The sequence below is a fragment of the Arachis ipaensis genome, chromosome B2 (genome assembly GCF_059453495.1).
Source record: "Arachis ipaensis isolate K30076 ecotype BB chromosome B2, ASM5945349v1, whole genome shotgun sequence".
NCBI classification, from domain to species: Eukaryota; Viridiplantae; Streptophyta; class Magnoliopsida; order Fabales; family Fabaceae; genus Arachis; species Arachis ipaensis.
The window spans coordinates 122456642-122481894 of record NC_142437.1 but is presented as its reverse complement, the minus strand read 5'-3'; the positions used below and the strand labels follow the sequence as shown (position 1 = coordinate 122481894).

Genomic DNA, 25253 nt, shown 5'->3' with positions numbered 1-25253 from the left:
AAAAATATTTGTAACCTTATTTATCTCATATTCGAATCTGTTAGACTTGCCAGGGGACAATTTCCCTTAGCTCCAGTCATAGCTCATTTTGGACCTTGACAGAATGATTATTTGACGTTCAGTGCATGACTGTTTCTCTCCCCGTTAAGGGTCGAGTTGTAATAAACTGATCTGAAATAAAGAAGCAACTGAAATTTCATGTTAATAATTTCTGACCAAGTTTTTATTCATATGTGGTCTCCTTGCTATTTAAATGTTTTCTTTCCTCCATTACTTGCAAAAGTTAGTTCCTCTTTGCACTTGGCAGCAAATTAATAGCACCAAAAGTTATTTAGGGTAACCTTTTGAAAAACTACTACAAATGCAAAGTTTGTTTTCTGAGTTAATTTTTTAGGCATTTATCATCTTCTTAGTTTTTTATGCTGCAATTCATATGCTAATTTTTAGAATTCATAGTGAAAGAGGCCAATTGAAAGAGAAGCTTACAAACCACTGCCCAAACTTTTACAGTTGAAATCAGAATGTTTAGACTGATAAATAAATTTGGATCAAATAAATATATATTTAAAAAATTAATGAACCCATTGCTTAATTAAAGTGTATTATTGATAACGCCAGAGTTTAGAAATTCCAGTAATTATTTATGTTGAAGCATTATGGAGAAGATGCATTAAACAAATACTATATGATATGTGAAGGAAACATATCTTCAGCTTGGTGTGGAACAAATTATAACAAAAGTATTCTGAAGCAAGTCATGTGAAATTGTCTATTGAACCTGTGAAGGCAATTTTCTTTAGCTAGAAAATTCTTAGTTGTGGTGGATGATGCTGGAATGAAAATTATGATAATTATAATGGACTTCTTAAGCCTTTTTATTTTAATACGGGGTTAAGGGAAGTAAAATTTTTATGATAACTAGGATCAGAAAGGTTATTTCTGTGGTTCAAATTATTCCGCCTCATGAACTAAGTTTGTTGATTGTTGTTTAGTGTTTGCTAATTATGATAATTGTTGTTGTTCTTTTTTCTATTTGACATCTGCCATTGTTTTGTTCTTGTTTAGGATATCATCATTATAATTTAAAAAAAAAAAAAAGAGTCAGATACAATGTTACCTATTATTTGTAATAAGCAAGTGAAATGTTGGTAATTTTCTATATTTCATTTCTTACATACAAGGCATACCTTCTCATACATTGAAATTGCATCTTTTTTCAATTTGTCTTGCTAAGAACTTGTACTTGGATTTTGATAATCTAACTGATATTTAGTCTCAATGCTTATTACAGTATTCTTAATGTAAATTTTGTGATTTCAACTGATTTTTCTTATGTTTCGATTATAAGAAGATAAATTCCAGCATGAGCTAAATGTTCCCTAGAAAGCTACAAACCTGCCACTCATATATATAGGGAACTCGGGACAATATAAATGAAGAGAAGAGTGATTAGTAGATTCCTACAATGATTGAACCCAAAATGTGGTTATATGCCTAATATCAAAGAAATTTCTTTTTTTTTTTCTTAAATCAAAGTCAAGATATATTGATTGTTAAGGCCTTACATAGTGGATGATAAACCTAGTAACGAAATTAGGATGAGATTAGTTTTAGATTGAAAAGTAAATTCAGCTTTCTGTTTTAGATTCTGTTTTTTCTGTTTTGTAATATATTTTTCTGTTTTCTGTTTATATTCTCATCTTAGCTTCTGTTAATTGTTATCTGCTACAAATAGCAACCCTTGATAGAATGTAACAGTTTGATTCCATATTGAATTTGCAATTAAGGAAATTCAGTATTTGCTTCCCTTTCTTCTCTCACAATCATCTTCATCAATTTGACACACCTAGTCTAATAGTCTAATAATCTAAATATCTAATGAATAATTGTAAACTAAGTGTGTAGAAATTTGTGAGTAAATAGCATTATTATATGCTTTAACCCTTTCCTTACTTCAATAGTTTCAGTGTGAGTTGTGAGTGTCAACAGTAATAGCCATCGCTTCATGTAGCTACCAACAAAACAAGCATCCTCCTCCTCCTCCAACTTTGATTGTTTCTTTAACATTATTCTCAGACAAAGCCTTCAACATGGAAATCTTGTAAGCTGCTTCTTTCATTGACCTCCTCTTCTCACTCTGTCTTTAGTGCATAAAAAATCTGCAAGTAATGTTGTAACGTTATACCAACCAGTTGTTTATACATTTTACCAAAATATTTCCTCTAATCTACCAACAAATTAAAAGAGCAGTGATATGCGTGCAGTATAATTTTTATATGTACATGAGAGCATCAATGTCAAGAAGCATTGAACAAATAGTTGAACATGTGAAGGGAACATCTTCCGTTTTGTGAGGACTGAGGAATAAAAGAAACAATAGTATATTCTGTCATGGTGTCACGTGATGAAGAAGGAAGCATGTGCCTATTAAGTATTAACACACTATTGCATTTTGGCATTGCACTTGACATTAAAATTTTCAACAAAAGGAGTATGATTCATTTTTCAAACTATTCTTATTTTAACATGCTATTTACGTAATGTGTATATGAAAAAGAATATCTAACTCTTCAACCTTTACCTGATAGATTAAAAATATTTGTTCAGAATAAAAGAAAATAAAAAGTTAGAAGTTCTACACTTTGTTTATGTAATCTATCATCAGACACAAGATGCTTCATCCAATAGAGATACATACAGATTACTCAGATTTATTACTTCTGTAATCATGTGATTAGCAAAAATCTTAACGTTACACCAACCAATTGTTTATATTTTCTTCATCTCATGTTACAACGTGCAGTGCAAATTTATTTTCATAGAATACATCCAAGAGAGTAAAGACAAGAATCGTGTGAAAGATCTCTTTTCACATGAACGTCTTTGATTGACAAAATCTCCTAACACTTCTCTTAAATATATTATTTATTCAGAAGTTGTTTTAATTTACCTTGAAATACGAAGAACACACCTTAACGAAGTGTTAAACAAATGAAAGGACATGTGAAAACATCATGGAGAAAACAAAAGAACGTTATCAATCAATTAATTATTATTCATCTTTCAGCATTGCACAAATATATAATACCCAGCAAAGAACCTTGTTAATACACTGCAAACTGCAGACACTTGAAATCCCTTGTGCTTGAGCCTTGAGAAGATCAGCTACCTTATAGCAATCTTGCTACAACAACTTTTCTCATAACTTTCCAATCTTTCTTTCTTGTCTTTCTTGTGATCTCATCATCTCCTAAACTTGAGCATCAACCATGGCTGCAAAACTTCAGGGTAGAGCTTATCTATCTTCCTTTGCTGATGCTGTTTTGAACAAGCTCTCTTCACTTGATGTCAACTCAACCCCAGATGCAAGGAAGTTAGCTGACCAGAAGTTGCTTCAAAAGCTGCGGAAGAGTCTCCGTGCCACTCGACCTGTGCTTGATGATGCTGAGCAGAAGCAGATCAGAGACCAAGAAGTGAAGAAATGGCTTGTTGATCTCCAAGATGCTCTCTATTTGGCTGATGATCTTCTGGATGAACTCTCCACTAAAGCTGCCACTGCCACCCCCACCCAAAGGGATCCAGGTAACTTTTCTTCCCAGTGTCACTCTGCTGTTAATTCAATGGTTGAATATAGTGATGATGATGAGATGGAAGTAGTAGATAACATGCAAGACATAGTTGATAAACTAGAGTCTATCGTTGAGGAGAAAGATGTTCTTGGTCTGAAACAAGAGATTGCTGAAGATCTAGAGGACATATCATGGAGAATTCAGTCATCTCTGGTTGAATCTTCTGATATTTATGGCAGGGACAGTGACAAGGAGGCCATAGTTGAGTGGTTGTTAGATAATACTTGCAATGATAAACTGTCTGTGATCTCTATAGAAGGCATTGGTGGAATCGGAAAAACTACTTTGGCTCAGTGGGTTTACAATGATGCCAGAATGAAGGAGAAGTTTGCCATTAAAGCATGGGTGTGTGTTGCTACAAAATTTGATCCTGTTAATGTTACAAAGGCTATAATAGAGGACATAACCTCTTCTCCTTGTAATAAGGTTAACTTGAATTCACTTCAAACTGAATTGAAGGAAAAGTTAACCGACAAGACATTCTTAATTGTCTTGGATGATGTTTGGGACAATCAGCAAAATTTGTGGGACAATTTTTTAAAGTCTTTTTTGTGTGGGAATAAAGGAAGTAAAATTCTTTTAACTTCTCGTAATAAAAATGTTGATTCTGTAGTGTCAACTACTAATCGACATTACTCACTACACACATTGTCTCCCAATGATTGCTGGTCAATGTTTTTGAAACATTCATCTCTTTCTACTAATTCTACACAATATACAACTCTAGAACAAATTGGTAGAAAAATTGTTAAAAAATGTAAGGGCTTACCTTTGGCTGTGAAGACACTGGGGGGTTTATTGCGCAATAAGTATAATGAAGGAGATTGGGAGAATATATTAGATAGTGAAATTTGGGAACTTTCAGAAGATGATAGTAAGATTGTTCCTGCATTAAGAGTTAGTTATCACTACCTCCCTTCACATTTAAAGCGGTGCTTTGTTTATTGCTCATTATATCCTGAGGATCATCAATTTGGCAAAGATGAATTAATGTTGCTATGGATGGCTGAAGATCTTTTACAACCAATGGGAAACAACACATTAGAAAATATTGGTTGTGCATATTTTGATGAATTAGTTGCAAGATCATTTTTTCAACCGTCTAGTACTGATATTAACTTATTCGTAATGCATGATCTCATGCATGATCTAGCAACATCTTTCGCTGGGAAATTCCATTTCAAAGTCAAAGAAATTGGAAACCCACAAAAGATTTTCAGCATAACTCGTCATTTGTCATATACTGAAAATCTTGGCGATCTAGTCTCAAGAATAATTGGAGAGGCTTATAATGGAGCAATGCATATGAGAACATTTCTACAGTGTCATTTGCATTCAATTTGTGGTGAAAGTGATTTGCTGTTGCTGCTGCAATTGAGATGCCTAAGAGTTTTATCATTTAAAGGCTTTAATATTCTATCATTACCTGATTCCATAGGAGAATTAATCCATTTGCGTTATTTAGATCTCACTTTTACACCTGTTGTGAGATTGCCTGAGTCATTGTGTAAATTATACAATCTCCAAACCTTGAAGTTGAGGAGATGTTATAAATTAGAGAAGCTTCCTAGCAACATGCAAGATCTTGTGAACTTGCGCCACCTTGATATTGAAGGAGCTTCGTGTTTGAAAGAGATGCCAAAGAGAATGAGTAAGTTAAAACACTTGAATTTATTAGGAGACTACATTGTCGGAAAGCATGAGGAGAATGGGATAAAAGAATTAGGAACACTTGACAATCTTCATGGCTCATTCTGCATTTCCAACTTGGAGAATGTCAACAATAGCGGAGAAGCTTCGGAGGCAAAGATGGGCAACAAGAAGCACATCAACATTTTAAAACTGAAATGGCTTCCACATGGCGATGGTGATAATGTTGATGTTGAAAGTGAAAGAGATATACTTGACAAGTTACAACCTCACCGGAACTTGAAAGAGTTGTTAATTGATGGTTATAGGGGTGAAATATTCCCCGATTGGTTAGGCCTAGGCCTTTCTTGCTGCTCCAATATTACAAAACTGATTGTGGTTCGTTGTAAAAACTGTTGTGAGCTCCCTTCACTGGGACAGTTACCCTCTCTGCAGGAACTGTATATTTGTGAACTTGATGGGCTGGAGAGAATTGGTTGCGAGTTTTACAAGAACGATAAATCAATTCAGCAGGAGACACCCTTCAAAGCTCTTCGAAGACTGGTGCTTGGTGAAATGCACCGGTGGCGAGAGTGGCATGTTCCTGATGAGTTTGATTGTTTTCCTAAGCTTGAAAGGCTTTTGATAGTAGACTGTCCGGTGTTAACCGGAGATCTGCCAGCTCACCTTCCAGCTCTGGAGGAACTTGTCATTGGTGGATGCGAAGAGCTCGCCTGTTCACTGCCGAGAGCTCCCAAGCTTTGCCAATTACTTGTAACGGGTACGGCGACTTCTATGGAGAAGGCGGAACCGCACAAGGTAGTAATTTTAGAGACGCAGCTAGCCAAGTCCGTATTGGAGTGCCTGCCCCACATCCAATCGCCATATCTCCAAACTTTGAGAATCGTGAATTGTTGGTCGGCAATACCAATTTCAGGAGATTATTTGCATGATTCGTTACAATATCTGCAAATCGCTATGTGTCCAAAATTAACATTCTCAGAGCAACTGCAACACAAGTCGCTAATGGAGATACTTGTGTACAAGTGTGATTCACTGACGTCATTTGCATTGGGGGCCCTTCCAAGTCTCCGTGTCTTACAAATCTCAGAGTGCCCCGGTTTAGTATCCATGCCAGCGCTAAGGCTGGCTGCGCCCCACCTAGAAGAGCTGTGTGTAGAGAAATGCCAAGAAATGGAACCTTTTGGAGAGGACTGCCTGCCGTCAAGCTTGACAACTCTTAGGATCTACGATTGCAAGAAACTAGAGAGGTGGATAACATCAAACGGTTTGCAGACTGAAGGCCTTATCCATCTTTTCCTTATAGAGTGGAATGAAGTTAAGTCGTTCCCAAGAGAGGGCTGCCTTCCTGCTTCCCTTCAGTCTCTACAACTGTATGACTTTGCAAATCTGGAGACGCTAGACTGCAAGGGACTTCAACATCTCACTTCCCTTCAAACATTAGCAATTGAAGACTGTCCAAAGCTGGAGAATATCACACAAGAAAACCTGCCTGCCTCCATACTAAAACTCAGATTTGAGGGAGAATGTCCTTTGAGGCGTAAGCTGGAAGAGATGAATGATCCACGGATTCAGTTTGAAACTTAGGACACAGGTAATTGTTTTTGCTCTCATCTTACCTAAACTCACTGCACGCCCTCCAATTACAATGCTAATTCTTTGCACCAAACTTTCTCATTCCCTTGTTAATATGCCAAACCAATTTTTCCCCCCTTAATTTTTTCATTCTTTGATCTGAGCCATTTATCTATACCTTAGCTACCGTTTCACTCACAATTTCTATGGTTGATTGCAGACTAGGAGGATCAGTTTCGTTCATTCTGATTTTCCACCATTTCTTCAGGGATTCTGTCTATTAATATGTTATGGAGGAGGTGCGTTAGTACTTTATGAAATACATTATTCTCTTTGATTTGCAAACTCATACCAGTTTTCGAATTACGAAAACAAAACATACTTTAGTTATGCCATTGAATTTCAGCTTTCTATTTTTGTCAGATTTGAGTTCATAAAATTTACTTTTTGTTTTCCTAATCTCTGGACTCTGTTTATCTCATAGAATTCTGGTATATGTTGGATGTTGCTTCTCTGGTTTTTTCATCTTTAGTCCATATTGATTAAACCAAGGTTCTTGAAGAGATGAAAGACCCACAAATTCAATCTGAAAGTTATGGCAAATGTAAATTGAAAAATAATGGCTTACGTTACTTATGTAATCAAATTTCAATTCTTTATAGATTTTGAAGGTGCTCCAATTTTAAATATTTGACAAGATTCTATGTTTTTCCGCATACTCTTGCATTAAATCTCCCTCATTTGACCAGATCGAAATCTATTATGTGTTGCTAATCTCACTTTGTTATCTTCAATCAAAATTTGTCTGCCCAACATTCTTGCGGTTTTCTTTTTTTATGGAAGATTAGTTAGGTAATGGTAAATGCTCCACCAATTATTGGCTGATGGGTTGATACTTCACGAATTTGTTTTCTGTTTAGGTACTAACATCATTCTATGCATTCAATTATAAATTTCATTCAGTTGCATTACAGTAGCAGTTACCCAAGTTTTCTAATACATTGGTCTATTTATTATCTTCATTTTTTTCACCATGGTTATATTATTCAGGAGCCAAGATCTTTTATTCCATCAGTGTTCTTCAAAATACTTTACATTTTGCCTCCTAGCAATCAAAGTTCTTACATAGCTGAACTTTCCATCATGCTACACGTTAGTGATAGCAAAATACCGAGTAATGTCCTAATTCATATCTTCGCAACCTTCTATGATTCAACTCCTAACTTTTATGATGACAACCATAAAAAGTTCTGTAATTTATTTGTTTTCCGGACAGAGAATGAATCAAATATGAATATAAACTGGCCGATGCTTTAGCTAATCTCTTCAATTTGGCTCAACCAAGCAAGATTGTCACCAAGATATTTTCACTTAAATATTGCCAAAATTTTCGTGTCATGTCTCTTCTTTGGGTTGGCCTATTGGAAAAGCCTAAATACAGTTCACAATAAAATCAATCATATGATGGTAGTTATGGTAAGTGCTCTTCGAAAATTATTCTCATTTTGAGAAAATTTTTAATACATTACTCAACACAGAATAATTGAATTGTTTACTGTTGTTATAATGCTCTTGGGTTTGATCTAACTGTCCTTTCATTCAACTAGTGTAACTTGGATTTCTAAGTCCAACCGCAGGCTGGATCTAAATCTGAACTCTCCATTTGCGACAAAGTCTTTGTGACAAAGTCGATTAAAGAAGAGGTATGGTCTACTCTTGCTTTCTGTTAATGTCCCATATCTTTCCTTACATACATGGAATACCTCCTCATAGAGCTTTTCCAAAAGGAGCAAAGGGACAACTTCTGCATTCAAGTTGTTGCTTTTGCTACACATGAGAATGCACAGTATTTGAAATGCACAACATGCAGCCTCTTTGGTAGTGAAAAAGTAGGTACTTGAATCAGTTGTCCCTGTATCTTTTCTAATATGTCCTGCGAATTACTTGAACCTCTTTGGAAATCTAACTGATACTCCAAGCTAATTACTCTATTATACTGAAATTTTTGGGCTGAATTTTTTTTCTCTTTCCTTTTTTCAAACACAATATGAAGACAACGTTTCTCAACCCAAGGTGGAAAAAGAAGGCTGATGCGTCAAGGTTGATTATAGCAGCAATTGGTTAAAGGCTAAGAATGTTGAGGAGGTTTGTGATTCGTGAGAATGCCATTGGGAAGTGGTTAATAGCACACAATCCATTCTTACACAATAGATCTGAACATCTCAAATCATATTCTTTCCTTTTTTCTTAGTGAGAGGGATTAAATCATTAAGAATAAATTGTTTTTGTCTCACATTCCCTCAACTGATCATCATTGCTCACAGAAAGTGTGTCAAATTGTCTTTGTAAAGTTTTAGTCCAAACAGTTTTCTCAAGGAATACCCTGAGTATTAAGGGGGAAATTTAGGAACAAGAGTTTGTTTATAACCCCCATTCTCTATTATATATAGTAAGTCAGGGTGTTAGTCTCTGTTTTAAGCTTCCTGTTTGAGTCTGTTTTGGATCTCTTTCTGTATAGCTAGTTCCATCACATATACAAGGTTCCCCTTGTATCTAGTGTGTAATCAATGAATGAGGTTACTCAATTTCATATCATCTTTCTCATAAAGTCTTGAAATTCTTCCTTTCTGCACTCATTTTGTTCTACTTTCTGTATTCGACCCTACCAAAAAGATGCAACATTATTATATAATCGGATGATAATTTAAAATAGAACTGATTTTTTGTAAAAAAAAAAATATATTAAATTATCAATTAATGACCTTCTCTTAGTGGCTAAGGATCTTTTACATTTAGTAAAAAATCCTTGGTTCAACATCCACTGTCACAAATAATTCTAAACAACCATAGCTGGAATTTCATTATGATTCCTTTTACTAAAGTTTTATGTAGACGAGACAAGAGCTCTTTATAATCAATGTTTTATTATCTATCAAATTATTATTTTATTTGCAGGTGGTTTTATTTTATAAATAAAAAATAAAAAGAAGTGTGAACGAAATCACCTCAGAATCTGTATTATCAATTTTCTATCTCTAAGAGTAGACAATCCTTAATTAATAAAATATTTTTAGACCATTTATATTTTTAGTTTATTTTTTAATATGTAACAGAACTCCTGTAAAAATATTTTTTAAAAAATTGAAGTACTTCTCCTAACTAACTAAAATAGCTGTGCCACGTAGCACATTTTTAGTTTATTCTATAAGTCAATCATTAATATTATATCTACATTAAACTGTTCTAATATATTATGATTATTTTTCATGACCAATAAAATGATAAATCTTTGAAATAAACAATTCCTTATAATTATTTCAAGATTGCCAATCTCAAAGTGAAACCTTATAAAATGAAGCAGAAATTAAAAAAGGAAAAAGGAATCACATATAATTTTATATGAGGGGCTGAATTGTTGATTGTGTTATAAAATACATTAATCCAAACTTTTCTTTCTTTCTTTTCTTTGTTGTGATCTGATCATATCCTGAACTTGAGTCTCAATCATGGCTGCAAAACTTGGGGGTAGAGCTTATCTCTCTTCCTTTGTTGATGCTGTTTTGAACAAGCTGTCTTCACTCGATGTCAACTCAACCCCAGAAGCAAAGAAGTTAGCTGACCAGAAGTTGTTTCGAAGACTGAAAGCGAGTCTCCGTGCCACTCGACCTGTGCTTGATGATGCTGAGCAGAAGCAGATCCGAGACCAAGAAGTCAACAAGTGGCTTGTTGATCTCCAAGATGCTCTTTATATGGCTGATGACTTGCTCGATGAACTCTCCACTAAAGCTGCCACTGCCACTGCCACTCCCACTCCCACTCAGAGAGATCCAGGTAACTCTTCTTCCTGGTCTCACTATGTTGATTCAATTTTGGAAGATAGTGATGATGATGAGATGGGGGTAGTGACTAGCATGCAAGACATAGTTGACAAACTAGAGTCTATTGTTGAAGAGAAAGATGATCTTGATCTGAAACAAGGGGTTGCCAAAGATCTGGAGGACATGTCATGGAGAATTCAATCATCCCTGATTGAAAGTTCTGATATATATGGCAGGAATGATGACAAGGAGGCCATCATAAAATTGTTATTAGATGAAAATTGTGATGATATATTGTCTGTGATCTCTATAGAAGGTATTGGTGGAATTGGAAAGACTACTTTGGCTCAGTTAGTTTACAATGATGCCAGAGTGAAGGAGAAGTTTGCCATTAAAGCATGGGCGTGTGTTGCAACAAAATTTGATCCTGTTAATGTTACCAAGTCTATAATGGAAGACATAGCTTCTCCTTGTAATAAGGTTAACTTGAATTCAATTCAAACAGAATTGAAGGAAAAGTTAACAGAAAAGACATTCTTGGTAGTTTTAGATGATGTTTGGGATAATCAGCAAAATTTGTGGGATAATTTTCTGAAACCTTTTTTGAGTGGAAATAAAGGAAGTAAAATTCTTTTAACTACTCGTAATAAAAATGTTGATTCTGTAGTGTCAACTACAAATCTACATTATAAACTAGATACATTGTCCGACAAAGATTGCTGGTCTTTGTTTTTGAAACATTCATCTATTTCTACTAGTTCTAGACAATATGCAATCTTAGAACAAATTGGTAAAAAAATTGTTGAAAAATGTAAGCGATTACCTTTGGCTGTGAAGACACTTGGGGGTTTATTGCGTAGTAAGGATAAAGTAGAGGATTGGGAGAATATACTGAACAGTGAAATTTGGGAGCTTCCGGAAGATGAGAGTAAGATTGTTGCTGCATTAAGAGTTAGTTATCACTATCTTCCTTCAAATTTAAAGCGGTGTTTTGTTTATTGCTCGTTATATCCCCAAGATTATCAATTTGACAAAGATGAATTAATCTTGCTGTGGATGGCTCAAGATTTTGTACAACCAATAGAAAATTACACATTAGAAAAGATTGGTCGTGCATATTTTGATGAATTAGTTGCAAGGTCATTTTTCCAACCCTCTAGTAAAAATGTTAGCTTCTTCGTAATGCATGATCTCGTGCATGATTTAGCAACATATTTTGCTGGAAAGTTCTATTTCAGAGTCAGAGAATTTGGAGACCCAAAAAAAATTTGCAGTGAAACTCGTCACTTATCATATATGGTAAATCGTCATGATTCAATCTTAAGACTTGGAGAGACCTATAAGGGAGCAATCCATATGAGAACATTTCTAAATGTACATTTGCTTCATCCTCAAAAATTAATTAATTTAGAAAGTGATTCTTGGCTTTTACAATTACAAAGGAGGTGTTTAAGAGTTTTGTCATTTAAATGTTTTTCTATCGAGTCATTGCCGAATTCAATTGATAAACTGATCCATTTGCATTATTTGGATCTCTCTTACACATCTATTTTGACATTGCCTGAGTCATTGTGTAAATTATACAATCTCCAAACGTTGAAGTTGAGTTATTGTAAGAAACTGGAGATGCTTCCTAGCCGTATGGAAGATCTTGTGAACCTGCGCCATCTTGATATCAGAGGTTCTGATTCTTTAAAAGAGATGCCGAGGGGAATGAGCAAGTTAAAGCATCTGAACTTCTTAAGTGGTTATATTGTGGGAAAGCACGAGGAGAACGGGACAAGAGAATTGGGAGCACTTGACAACCTTCATGGCTCACTTTGCATCTCCAAGTTAGAGAATGTGAACAACAGCCGTGAAGCTTTGGAGGCCAAGATAGGTAACAAGAAGCACATCAACGCTTTAGAATTGAAATGGCTTCCAAAAGGTGATATTGTTGATGTTGAAACTGCAAGAGATATACTTGACAAGTTACAACCTCACCAAAACTTGAAAGGGTTATCCATTGTGGGTTTCAGGGGTGAAATATTCCCTGATTGGTTAGGCCTTCCTTGCTACTCCAATTTAACCGAATTGAGTTTGAAGGATTGTAAGAATTGTGGTCAGGTTCCTTCACTGGGACAGTTACCCTCTCTGCAGCATCTGGAGATACGGGGACTTGATGTGTTGGAGAGAATTGGTGGTGAGTTTTACAACAACGCTGAATCATCTCATCAGGGGACACCCTTCAGATCTCTTCAAACTCTGGAATTTTTTGATATGCCACGCTGGCGGGAGTGGCATATTCCTGATGAGTTTGATGGATTTCTGAAACTTAAAAGCCTTTTAATAGAAGACTGTCCGGTGTTAAGTGGAGATCTTCCAGCTCACCTCCCGGCTCTGGAGGAACTTACCATTGATAGATGCGAAGAGCTTGCGTGTTCACTTCCGAGGGCTTCCAAGCTTCACCAATTAACTGTAAAGGATTCTGTGTTCTTCGGGAATGCAGCACCGCACAAGATATTAATTAAAAAAACCCAGCTGGCGAAGTCCATATTGGAGTGCCTGCCCCACGTCCAATCGCAGTGTCTCCAACGTTTGGAAATCCAGCAGTGTAGGTCAGCCATATCAATTTCAGGAGATTGTTTGCCCGATTCATTACAATTTCTTAGAATATGGGATTGTTCAAAATTAACATTCTCAGAGCAACTGCAACACAAGTCCCTAACGGAGGTAGTTGTGAGCAAGTGTAATTCACTGACGTTGTTTCCACTGGCAGCCCTTCCAAATCTCAAGACACTGTATATCTCAGATTGCCCAGAAATGGATTGTTTTGGAGAGGAGGGTCTCCCGCCGAGCTTGACAACAATTGCGATCTCTAATTGCCAGAAAGTAGAGAGGTGGATAACATCAAAAGGTTTGCAGAGTGAAGACCTTACCTATCTTAGCCTTCAACAATGGAATGAAGTTAAGTTGTTCCCGAGAGAGGGTTGCCTTCCTGCTTCCCTCGAGTATCTACATTTGTCGTCCTTTTCAAATCTGGAGACGCTAGACTGCAAGGGCCTTCACCAACTCACCTCCCTCCAAAAATTAACAATTAAAGACTGTCCAAAGCTGGGGAATATCACACAACAAAACCTGCCTGCCTCCATATCAAAACTCTACATCTGGGGACAATGTCCTTTGAGGAGTAAGCTGGAAGAGATGAACGACCCACGGATTCAATTCGACACATGTAATTGTTTTTGCTCTCATCTTCCCTAAACTCACTGCATGCTCTCCAATTACAATGCTAATTGTTAGCACAAAAACATTCTCTTTACCTTGTTAATATGCCAAACCAAATTTTCCCCTTAATTTTTAATTTATCTTTTCCCCTTGATTGCAGACTAGGAGGACTAGTTTCGTTGATTTCTGCAACATGCAAGGATTCTGTCTATTAATATGTTAAGGAGGAGGTGCGTTCATACTTTATGAAATACATTATTCCGTTTGATTTGCAAAGTCATACCAATTCTTGAATCCAGAGTTTAATGTTGCAAGAAATTCATAGATATGATGTTGCAAGCATTCTATTAAAACCAGTGCAAGGATTTTGTGGTTTCAAGCATCTTTGTGAGTGCTTGGCACAGCACACACTTCATCCATTTCAGATGGGGTAATTGCAATTGCAATAGAATTTGTTTACAAGCCATAACCTGCAAAACCTCAGTTCCCATGCCGTTGTGAAAAAATTAAATTGATTAATATGTATCAATTCTAGCTCCATTGGTTGGTTGATATTTTCATCTTTCATAAAACAAATGTTCTACTTTCTAACCAATCAGCATTGTGCGGTACTATCTCATTATACTTATGATAATAAAACTGGTCAATTTTTGTTCTATGCAGGTTTCTCATGATTCAGACCCTGAAATACAATATGAATTTCTTTGCTGGAATTGCTGAAATGCAATACAACTGGGACTGCCATTCATTCAAGTTTCATGGTCAACCATCACTAGTTCATCAAGTCCAAACTCAGTTTTACCAAGGAATACCCTGAGTTTGAGTTGGGAACTTAGGAATAAGTGTTGGTTGTAACACCCATTGTGTATATTTTAGTTAGGGTGTTAATTTCTGCTTTGCTCTTTCTGTTTGAGTCTGTTTTGAATCTCTTTCTCTATTGGATAGTTTCCTCGCATATATAAGATTGCCTTTTGTATCTTATGTATAATCAAAGAATGAGTTTATTCAGTTTCATATCATTTATCTCACAAAGTATAAAACCGTCGTAGATATTTTATTTTTCCATTGTTTTATATTAAGTCAAATTTAAGAACTGTTCTTAACTCAAAAATAAAAATAAAAAAGTTAGGTATTATTATAAGTAATATATTTAAGTCATACAAGATATGAGATGTCGAAAGCATAATTAGGTATTGTTATTATATGCTATATTGAGTTATTTCTTTTTCATATTAATTGTTATGAAAATTATATATATATAAAATATAATATTAACCAAAATATAACTAATATTGATAAAAAAGTATCGATCTTTAATATTTCTGTATTACTAATATGAAAATTATAGTATGCATCGTTGCTTGCATGTATGTAGTATATATAGATAGGACAAATTAAATAATCGGAAGATGTTCATGTATGCCATTGTACTTGTTTGAAATATGATATTTTAACTTTTAGGAAACGTTTCAAGTGCTCCAGGTATTTTTCTAAGTTCAGTATGCCATGTACTATTATTTTTCAAGTTTTTGTTTGTCTTCGAGTGACGCATGAAATGACCCAAGTGGTCCTGAAATGTAAACGTAAATGAAGTAAAGAATAGTTTAAAAATTATTAACTAGTAAAAAGAAATTTTAATAATTTTAGATGTGTTATAATTAAAAAAAATAATTTTTATGAACATACATTTTAATAATTTTAAAAAGTTAATGTTTAAATGAGTAATGAAAAAATTCAACAAATAATAAAAAAATATTAGATACGTTTTTATCGAATAAGATATAAAAAAAATTAATTTTGTTTTTAATGTTTAACTTTAAATTTTAAATTTATGATTTTGAATGTGTTTCAAAAATATTTTGTATATAACTTAATAATTTTAGATGTGTTATAATTGAAAAAAAATAATTTTTATGAACATACATTTTAAATAATGAGTAAAGTATGATTTTTGTTTCCAGCGTTTGGGGTAAGTTTCAAAGTTGTCCCTAACGTTTCAATCGTCCTATTTAAGTCCTTAACTTAGGGATCCGTTAACAGAATTGACAGCGGGACAAAATTGAGACGATTTTGAAACGGTAGGGACATAAATAGGACGAAAACATTGGGGACAAAAACGATACATAGAAATAAATTTTAATTTTATTTTTTAATAATATCAATTTTTTACTGTACATAGTATTCAATTATTTTTCAATCACATCTAAGTAAATTATACTTAATCACATTACTTTCATTCTAAATAAATTTATTTTTTTATAATTTTACACTTTCCTTCTAAATAAATAATGTAACGTGATTAGATTAGAATGAAAGTGTAAAATTATAAAAAAAATTATAAGTAATGTGATTAAGTAATGAAAGTAAAATTACATTATTTAGAATGAATGTATAAAATTTATTTATTTATAAAAAAAATTACATTATTTTAAGTGTAAAATAATAAAAAAATTAATTTATTTAGAATGAAAATGTAAAAATATTAAAAAAAATATAAGTAATGTGATTAAGTAATGAAAGTAAAATTACATTATTTAGAATGAAAGTGTAAAAATTACTTATTTATAAAAAAATTACATTACTTTAAGCGTAAAATTATAACAAAATTAATTTATTTAGAATGAAAGTGTAAAATTATAAAAAAAAAATTATAAGTAATGTGATTAAGTAATGAAAATAAAATTACATTATTTAGAATGAAAGTGTAAAATTTATTTATTTATAAAAAATTTACATTACTTTAAGAGTAAAATTATAAAAAAAAAATTAATTTATTTAGAATGAAAGTAATGTAATTAACTGTAATTTACTTAGATGTGATTAAAAAATAATCGAATATTATGTACAGTTAAAAAATTGATATTATTGAAAGATAAAATTAAAATTTATTTCTATGGATCGTTTTTGTCTCCAACGTTTTCGTTCTATTTAAGTTCCTAACATTTCAAAATCGTTTCAATTTTGTCCCGCCGCCAATTCTGTTTACGGATCTCTAACTGCAGGACAACAATGAGTCAATTTTAAAACGTTAGGACGATTGAAATGTTAGGGACAACTTTAGGACTTACCCCCAATATTGGAGATAAAAATGATACTTTACTCTTTTAATAATTTTAAAAATGTTAATATTCAACTATATAAGTAATGAAAACTCTAACTATTAATAAAAAAATAAGAAATATTATATGCGTTTTTATCGAATAAAATATAAAAAATTAATTTTTTTTTAACGTTTATATTTAAATTTAAGATTTATGATTTTGGATGTGTTTCAAAAATATTTTGTATATAACTTAATAATTTTATATGTGTTATAATTTAAAAAAAAAAAAACAAATTTTATGAACATAAATTTTAATAATTTTAAAAACGTTAATGTTCAAATATATAAGTAATGAAAAAATTCAACTAATAATAAAAAATAATAAATATTAGATGAGTTTTTATTAAATAAGATATTAAAAAATTAATTTTTATTTCTGTAACTATTTTTTTCTTTTGCATAGTCATAATTTTTTTTTTATTGTGAATCATTCATAATCAAATTCGCAAACTAAATATTTAGAAGACTAAGTGATTAAGCCACTCGCATATATTTTTATTTTCGTACTTCAAAACGTGAAAATGTTAAAAATGAGAAAAATATAACTAAAATAATCAATAATCAATCAATTGCGTGATATTAGATAGATATTACAAAAATTTTTTAAATTTAAAACAGAATTTATAAATTTGAAAAGAAGTATAATAATAATAATAAAACAGAATTTAACTCTCTTCTCATAATATTTTCTCACACATTTATTATTTGCAATCTTCAGTTTATTGTCTTTTATGCTATTTGATATTCAAAATTCTTAATTTCGCTTAGTCTATTAATCCTCGTGGGATCGACACTCACTCACCGTGAGTTTATTACTTGATACGACCTCGTATACTTGCCGATAGTTTGTGGTTCGTAAAATTTGCATCACCTGTAAAGACACTACTCCGATACTCAAGACAGAATGGATCTAACTATCTAAGAGATATGTGTGAGGAGAAGAGTAACAGGAGGCCTCTGGTTTCTTTATATAGCTTGTGGTAGTTATCTTATCTTATCTTGTTTAGCTAAAATAAAGGAGGAATTTGAATTTGAATGCTGGGTAGCCTGAGTTAGGATATTGGAAGTTATTTATCTGTTTTGGACCGAAAAGGAATCTAGAGGCGGGGTCCGGAACAATATACAAAAAAAATAATAAATTCTAAAATAAAAGAAGCTTAATTTAATAAATATACTAAATCCAAATATATATATATATATATGATTAATTTAATACATAATTTGTATATATAACTGTGTGTGAAAATGTGATAATTCTAAATTAGTGTGAGAGTAAATTAAATCCACTCAAAAAATTAAAAAAAAAAGTTTATCGATGAAATATTTAAATTCTTGCTCAGTTAATTATTACTATAAATTTAATATAATGTTAACCACTGGTTTCACTATTTCTAAAAATAATATGATTTATATTTTAATTTTCTGGAGTGAACTTATTATTTCAAGATTTAGGGATTAAATTCAATTGCACTATATTTTTAAATGTACTGTAGAATTTCACTATAAAAATAAAATTATCTAACATTCATTAAAAAAATAAATTTATTTATGATTCCTTCCTAATAATTAATAACAAAACGTGAGAAAAAACTAATGTCATTATTCTTATTAACAAAATTATAGTATAAGATAGTGGATAGTTTCTTAAACAGAAATGATCAAGTAATAACATAAAAGTTAACAATGGATAAACAATAAGGGGTTTGTAGGAAAACAAATAATAAATTTTACACTGTTAATATTATTAATAAAAAATATTTATTAAAAGTAAATAAAATATTAAATTGTAATTAATATTTTTGGGTGAAAGACATGCAGTTAAATTAAGAAAGATATATTTATGTCTAAATAAATAAATATAAAAATAATTAATTTATAAATAAATGATAAAAATCCATCAAGTAAAAAAAAATTATGATGACAATGAGATATTTTAAAAATTTATCTAACAATTAGAGAGAAATTGCAAAGCACACTTAAAAACGGCCACCTTTTGTAGTCCCATTATATGTTCTTAATTCAACTATCTAAATTTGATTTTTCAATGTTATTTTTGAGATCATTTTAATAATTTTAAACCTCACTTTAAGATAAATTATAACTCACAACTTATTCGCACTAAGTAATATCATATTTCATTGTCATACACGGTATATGGGATAATTTTCCTAAACAATAATATAAAACAGTTGTTCGTCCAAATGATGCCATCGATGGCATTCTTCTTCCAATAATTAGGATTGCACATGGATCGGATAATATCTGCATATATATCTGCGGTAATTATCTGCATTCGATTCGAATTTTATGGATATTATCCGATCCACACTATGGTAGGATTGGATTGCAGATTTGGCAGTGATATCTGCAGATTCGATCCGTAAATTCGTATATCTGCACGTCACATATAAATAGCATAGTTTAAGAAAATAAACCCTAATGTGATATGAATTTTATGATATCTTGTTTTTTATTTTTTTTGTTGTACTTCGACTTAGAATAATTAAACTTAAATCTTGTGTTATTATTTTGTTTGTTATTCAAGAGAACTTTTATTGATAATATTTTAGAATTAAATATGCTTAAACAGGTGAAAAATGAATTTTTTTTTTGTAAAAATAGCCAAATGAAATTTAAAAACATTTTTTTTAATTATGCGGATATACCCGATATTCGATCCGATCCGATCTGCATACTTGCGGATCGGATCGGATCTGGCCTGAAAAATTACGGATATCGTATCCGATCCGATCCGATGAGTGCAATGCGGATCGGATAGAATTTTAGGCAATATCCGATCCATATGCAACCCTACCAATAATTCACAACTTAAATAATAAATCATTTTTCTAAGAAAAAATATTGGGTTGCGTGAATCTGGAGTGTGATGTGGGTGCATAATATCATTGAGTTGACATGGCTTTCTGACCCTAAAAACAGCTAGGGTTCATTTCTCAAGCACTCTAAGCAATATTGTATCAATAGAAATTTACAAATAGTTGAAAGGACCACAAATTTTCAAGAACACAACAATAAAAATATAAGGGTTAAATACTGAAATCGTCCCTAAGGTTTGGGGTGAAAATCAAAATCGTCCCCAACTTTTTTTTGTTATTAAAATCATTCTCAACATTACAAAACGTTATAAAATTGTCATTTTCCACTTCAATTTTATTTTTTTTATCATGTTATCCTTCATTAGTAATAAAAATAATTAAAAATAATATTAAAAATTAAAACAAACTCCCCTCCCCCTCCCCCTCCCCCTCCCCCCCCTTTCCGGCTTTCCCTCCCCTCCCCTCTCCTCCCTTCCCGTAACTCCCTCATTATCACACCTACGCATCATGTTCTGCATCATCTTCATCATTCTTATCACCTTTTGACCCATAACTTCTGGATCATCTTCATCATCCTTAAGCAACTCTTTTTCTCTCCCTCTTCTTTTTCACATGGCCATCACCACTGCCTCCATAACTATCACACTTTCCTTCTCTCTAAATCACTATCACCCACCCACAAACTAAATTCAGCAACAGCAACAATAAATTAACCAACAAATTCAGCAACATTAACACACATTTAGCAACAGCAACAACAAAATGAACAACATCAACAACATCCACAAAATAAATCAACAAAAATATTAAATTTAACAATAATTCAGCAATCATCAACTGCAATTTCATATCCAAATTCAACAGCAACAGAAATTAAAAAATTAAAAAAATGATATTTATCAGTTTATGTTCTTCAGAAAAAAATAAAAAAAAGGAAGAACAAAAAGAAGAGGGATTCGAGGCTGAAGACGACAAACTCGAAGACGCTTCTATCGATTCACCACCCTCTGCTCTCCACCTTCCCAACCAGCAACAACTGACCTCACTCCTCCTACCCGCATTGATCCCCATGAAAAGTGGTGAGCTCCAAGAAGCAAAACAGAGAATCAGAGAAGCAGAACAGGAAGAAGAATATATTTGAATCTGGAAGGAGCAGCGATACGGCAAGAAGGCAGAATGGAGGCGCAACACTGCAGGAGGCAGAACGGAGGCGTGGCGCTGTGAGAGGAAGAACGCATGCCAGCGCTGCGAGAGAAAGAGCGCGACGGAGAAGGAGTCGGCGCCGAAGAAGAGTCAGAGGACATGGTTGTCGTTGAGGGGTAAGGATTGAGGTCGGTGATAGAAAGGGAGAAGAAGGTGGAGAAGGAAGTGGGAGCGGAGATGATACGGTGGCGGAAAGAGAGAGAGGAAGAATTGGGGTTGTGGTTGGGAGGGAGAGTTCCGAAGAGGGGTAGGAAGAAGGAGATGAAAGGGAAGAGAGGGAGAGATACGGAGACAGGATGGGGGTTGGGTTTTTTTTTTTAATTTTATTTTTATTAATTTTAAGGGTAATTTGGTCAAGAAAATGAAATTAAAGTAAAAAATGAGGATTTTATAACGTTTTGTAACGTTTGGAATGATTTTAATAACAAAAAAAGGTCGGGGACGATTTTGATTTTCACCCCATACCTTAGGGATGATTTCAGTACTTAACCCAAAATATAATAATGTACCATGCATGAAATATATATATATATATATATAGGACAAAAAAGACAATAAAAAATAGGAAACATTTTAAGTGCACCAGGGAGTACCGGTGCACCAGTTATTTTAATCATTGATTTCAATTAATATATGCTATATATATTTTTTATAATTCAGATAAACGGTTAAAATAACTGGAGCACCGGTACTCCCGGTGCACTTGAAATGTTTCCTAAAAAATATATGCAAGTCAACAATTAAACAAAATGTCTCTACAAGAACATATGATAAGACGAAAAAAAAAAAAAATCCAACAACAATCAAAAGGACAAACACCATATAAAAAGACTAAATCTATCAATTAAAATAAATAAAAAATAAAAACAACAAATAAAGATGTAATTTTGTATAACTTTAATATAAAAAATATTATATTACAAAATATTTTAAATAAAAATCAAATTTAATATTAGTTGGTATATATTTTAATTAATTTTTAAATAATATAATACTTATTAAAATATATTATATAATACCATTAATTTATCAATCTGTGTATCCCACGGGTTGCAATTATTTTTAATATAGAGATGAAGATGATGTTTTAGTTAAATATTGATATTTAAAGTACGTTATATTATGAACAATGTGAACAATGGACTCTAAAATTAGTCTAATAAAGTAAAAAAACACACCACACCCTCAAATTACCCACCTAAATATTAATATTAGGATAACTATCCGCACATTTAGTGAATTGAACCTTCGATATATCCATTGTTCACATTATTTAGTATTTTCATTGTCTACATATACTTTTCCATTATATTATTGTAGATTACCGAAAATGTGTTACCAAAATATTGACACGTATTCAATACATACTCTACATATATATTGACTCTCTACTTACAAAATCTATCTACTTGTAACTACACTAAATAATTTTATTTTTAACAAAAGGGAAAAGCTCTACATCCATGTAAAAATTATATGGATGGTATCCAAGTAGAATCCACTCCACGCGTTTCCCCCACCCACACACTCGTTTGTTTTACACGCGCCTCATATAACATAATCTTTATTTTGCGCGATCAACCTTTCTCAACGTAAACCTTTCCATATCAACGTAAACCTCCTCCTCCTTCTTCTTCTTTAACCTAATTAAATTCGTTCTTCTCCCCTGGATTGACTTTAACGTAATTAGCTTCGTCGTTCATCTTCTTCTTCGTTTTCTTCTTTGATCTGTACTTTTGAATTGAAACAATGAATGAATCAACTTCAAATCAATTGAATGAGTGCGATTTGGATCATTCTTCTGAAACGCATCAATTTGATGATATTTGAATTATTGAATTTTGAATCGAATTCAATAGAATGAAATTACTAATTTTATTTGAAGTGAATTGAATGGACTGAGGTGATCTATATCTGAATTGATAATATGTAACTGTGAGTAAATGTGAGTAACTTTTCGGTTCGGTAGGTACTAAAGAGTTGATTCACCATATGCATGTGTTCGGTTCGGCATGCAGAAAGGAGCCTAAAAATAATTAGACGAATATATTCTGTTTTGTTCCCTAAACATTACATAATTCTTTTACCGTAATTAAGATTTCGGTTCACCATAATTACGATTTCGGTTTACCATGCAGACCAGCTGTATTGTGGATGAAAAATTTGTTGATTGAAAGTTGATCACCATTTATTCACCACATGAACATTGTTCGGTTCGGTGGCCTTTGTGATTTTGATTCACCAAATGAATGTTGTTCGGTTCGGTGGCCTCCTTTTACTTTGTTCAATGTTTAAGATTATTGTGATGCGTTTTGGAAGAATAATCCAAATCGCACTCATTCAACTGATTTTGAAGTTGATTCATTCATTGTTTCAATTCAGAAGTCCAGATCGAAGAAGAAAACGAAGAAGAAGAACGACAAAGCTAATTACGTTGAAATCAATCCAAATCCATAACGAAGAACGCGAGTAGAGAAGAAGAAGAACAACAAGAAGAAAAAAAATGCGAGCAGAGGAGAACGATGAAGCCTATAACGCGAGTAGAGAAGAAGAAGAACGGTGCGTGTTTTCACTCTCGTTAATGCGCGTGACTCAATTTGGGATTGGGCCAACTTGGTTACATAGTTACATGGATGTGTAGCGCACCCGTTTTCCAATTACAAAAATCTTATTTATAATATGACCTAGTGACTAAATTGATAAATTTTCGTAAACATATTTAGTCAACGTCTAATTAAACATGTTATGTATCATGAATTCTATCCGTTAACATTTCACGTTATTAATCGTTGGCGAAAATTATGAGTGGAGTAATTGAAGGACATATATAATTAATTTGTAATTTTTAAAAAATTGATTTGATTGAAAAAATCTTTCAAAGACAATTTAAAAAATATCTTATCTTTCAGAAACTAATTTGATTATTAACCATGAAAATAAATTTTACTTGCACATTGTAAACATGAGATTGTGAAAATAGGAGTACATTCGCTTTTTAAATTGTTTTTGAAAATTTTTTTATTTAATTTATTTTTTAAATATTTTAAATTAATTATATTAGTTTTTTTTATCACTTTTTTTATTGATAGTAATAAAATTTGCTGATATAATATGTTAAGTAACACTACAACTCACATTTAAAAATTTTAATTGGTTATTAACATAATAAATTTATTAAATTAAATCAAACTAAAATTTAATTAAAAGAGAATTTTAAAACATTAAAACTTTCAATTTAAAATTAATTTTATCAAAATTCATAAACTAAGATAGTTGATTGTTGGTTGTCTGCTAATTATCAATTTAGTATTATATTTAGGAAATTTCGTCCACACATCTTGACTTTTTTTTTTTTTTTTACACTTCTTTGAACGGTGTTTCATGATAATTAAAACCCTTTGCAGATAAAACAATAATTTAATAAATAATTAAACATATAGTTTTCGTTGATTTCAATGATTTGTGAGACCTTGTCTCCACATACAAAAATTTAAAATCCTTCCAAAACAAAGCAACTACTAATAACTTGGCTTTTGCTTTTGTCCCTTGTGATAATGATAATACCCATAGTGATAATCTAGTAGAACGCTTTTGATTTTTTCTTCCACATGATGCCACTTTCACACCTACCATTATTACGTGGCTGCCTCTTTCAATTTAAATAAGAAATGCACTCAAAGGAGATTAGATAATAAACGGCTCGAACTGCTTACATAATACATAATTGAATATATTATATGAATGACTAATATGTCAGTAATATCTTTCTAAAGGTATATTCAGACTTTGAGTATTAATCTGAACTTTTACTATGATTATGTTCATCAATGTTGAATGGTTCAACGTTTATCTTTTTATGGCAAATTGGTAATTCATGAAACAGAAAAGAAAAATAATGTAAATTACATCTCTGTTCACCTTATTCATGTCTGAAGAACTACAAGTTATTGCTACTAATACAATCTTCTTAACATTAAGAACATCAAATTTTTTTGGCAACACAAATTCATGCTTTATTGTCAAATTTTCCCTTCATGAACTTGCTGATATAATGAGATGGGAACCTACCTTGATCCTTCTGAGTGGATGCTTTAGGATATTAGATTATTGTTTTTACAAGGACCAAGTTAGTGAGAAATGGTAGAAGTTTGTGACAAACTAGAAGATATTGACCTAGTCTTCCTCACAATTAATTTGATTAGTGTGTTTTGATTGATCTTATAATAAACGA

The 25253-nt window shown here is 32.3% G+C and overlaps 2 protein-coding genes across 4 annotated transcripts; both read left to right on the top strand.

Moving 5' to 3' along the window:
• The first annotated feature begins 3092 nt into the window (after window positions 1–3092).
• Window positions 3093–14893, top strand: LOC148575467 (putative disease resistance RPP13-like protein 1). Of its 3 annotated transcripts, XR_015905004.1 has the most exons (4): window positions 3094–3260; window positions 10353–13886; window positions 14040–14109; window positions 14543–14893. XR_015905004.1 is itself a non-coding variant. In XM_088504177.1 (2 exons), the coding sequence occupies exon 2, from the start codon at window positions 10361–10363 to the stop codon at window positions 13913–13915; it is 3555 nt and encodes a 1184-aa protein (XP_088360303.1). In that variant the 5' UTR covers window positions 3093–3260; window positions 10353–10360; the 3' UTR covers window positions 13916–13930. The 3 variants fall into 3 exon arrangements, 1 of the variants encoding a protein (XP_088360303.1); XR_015905003.1 differs by lacking the exon at window positions 3094–3260 and having other exon boundaries at window positions 10161–13886; XM_088504177.1 differs by lacking the exons at window positions 14040–14109; window positions 14543–14893 and having other exon boundaries at window positions 3093–3260; window positions 10353–13930.
• Window positions 3258–9442, top strand: LOC148575468 (putative disease resistance RPP13-like protein 1). Its single transcript, XM_088504176.1, has 4 exons — window positions 3258–6873; window positions 7075–7153; window positions 8462–8557; window positions 8908–9442. Exon 1 carries the CDS (start codon window positions 3270–3272, stop codon window positions 6864–6866), a length of 3597 nt encoding a protein of 1198 aa, XP_088360302.1. The 5' UTR covers window positions 3258–3269; the 3' UTR covers window positions 6867–6873; window positions 7075–7153; window positions 8462–8557; window positions 8908–9442.
• Window positions 14894–25253: the final 10360 nt, after the last annotated feature.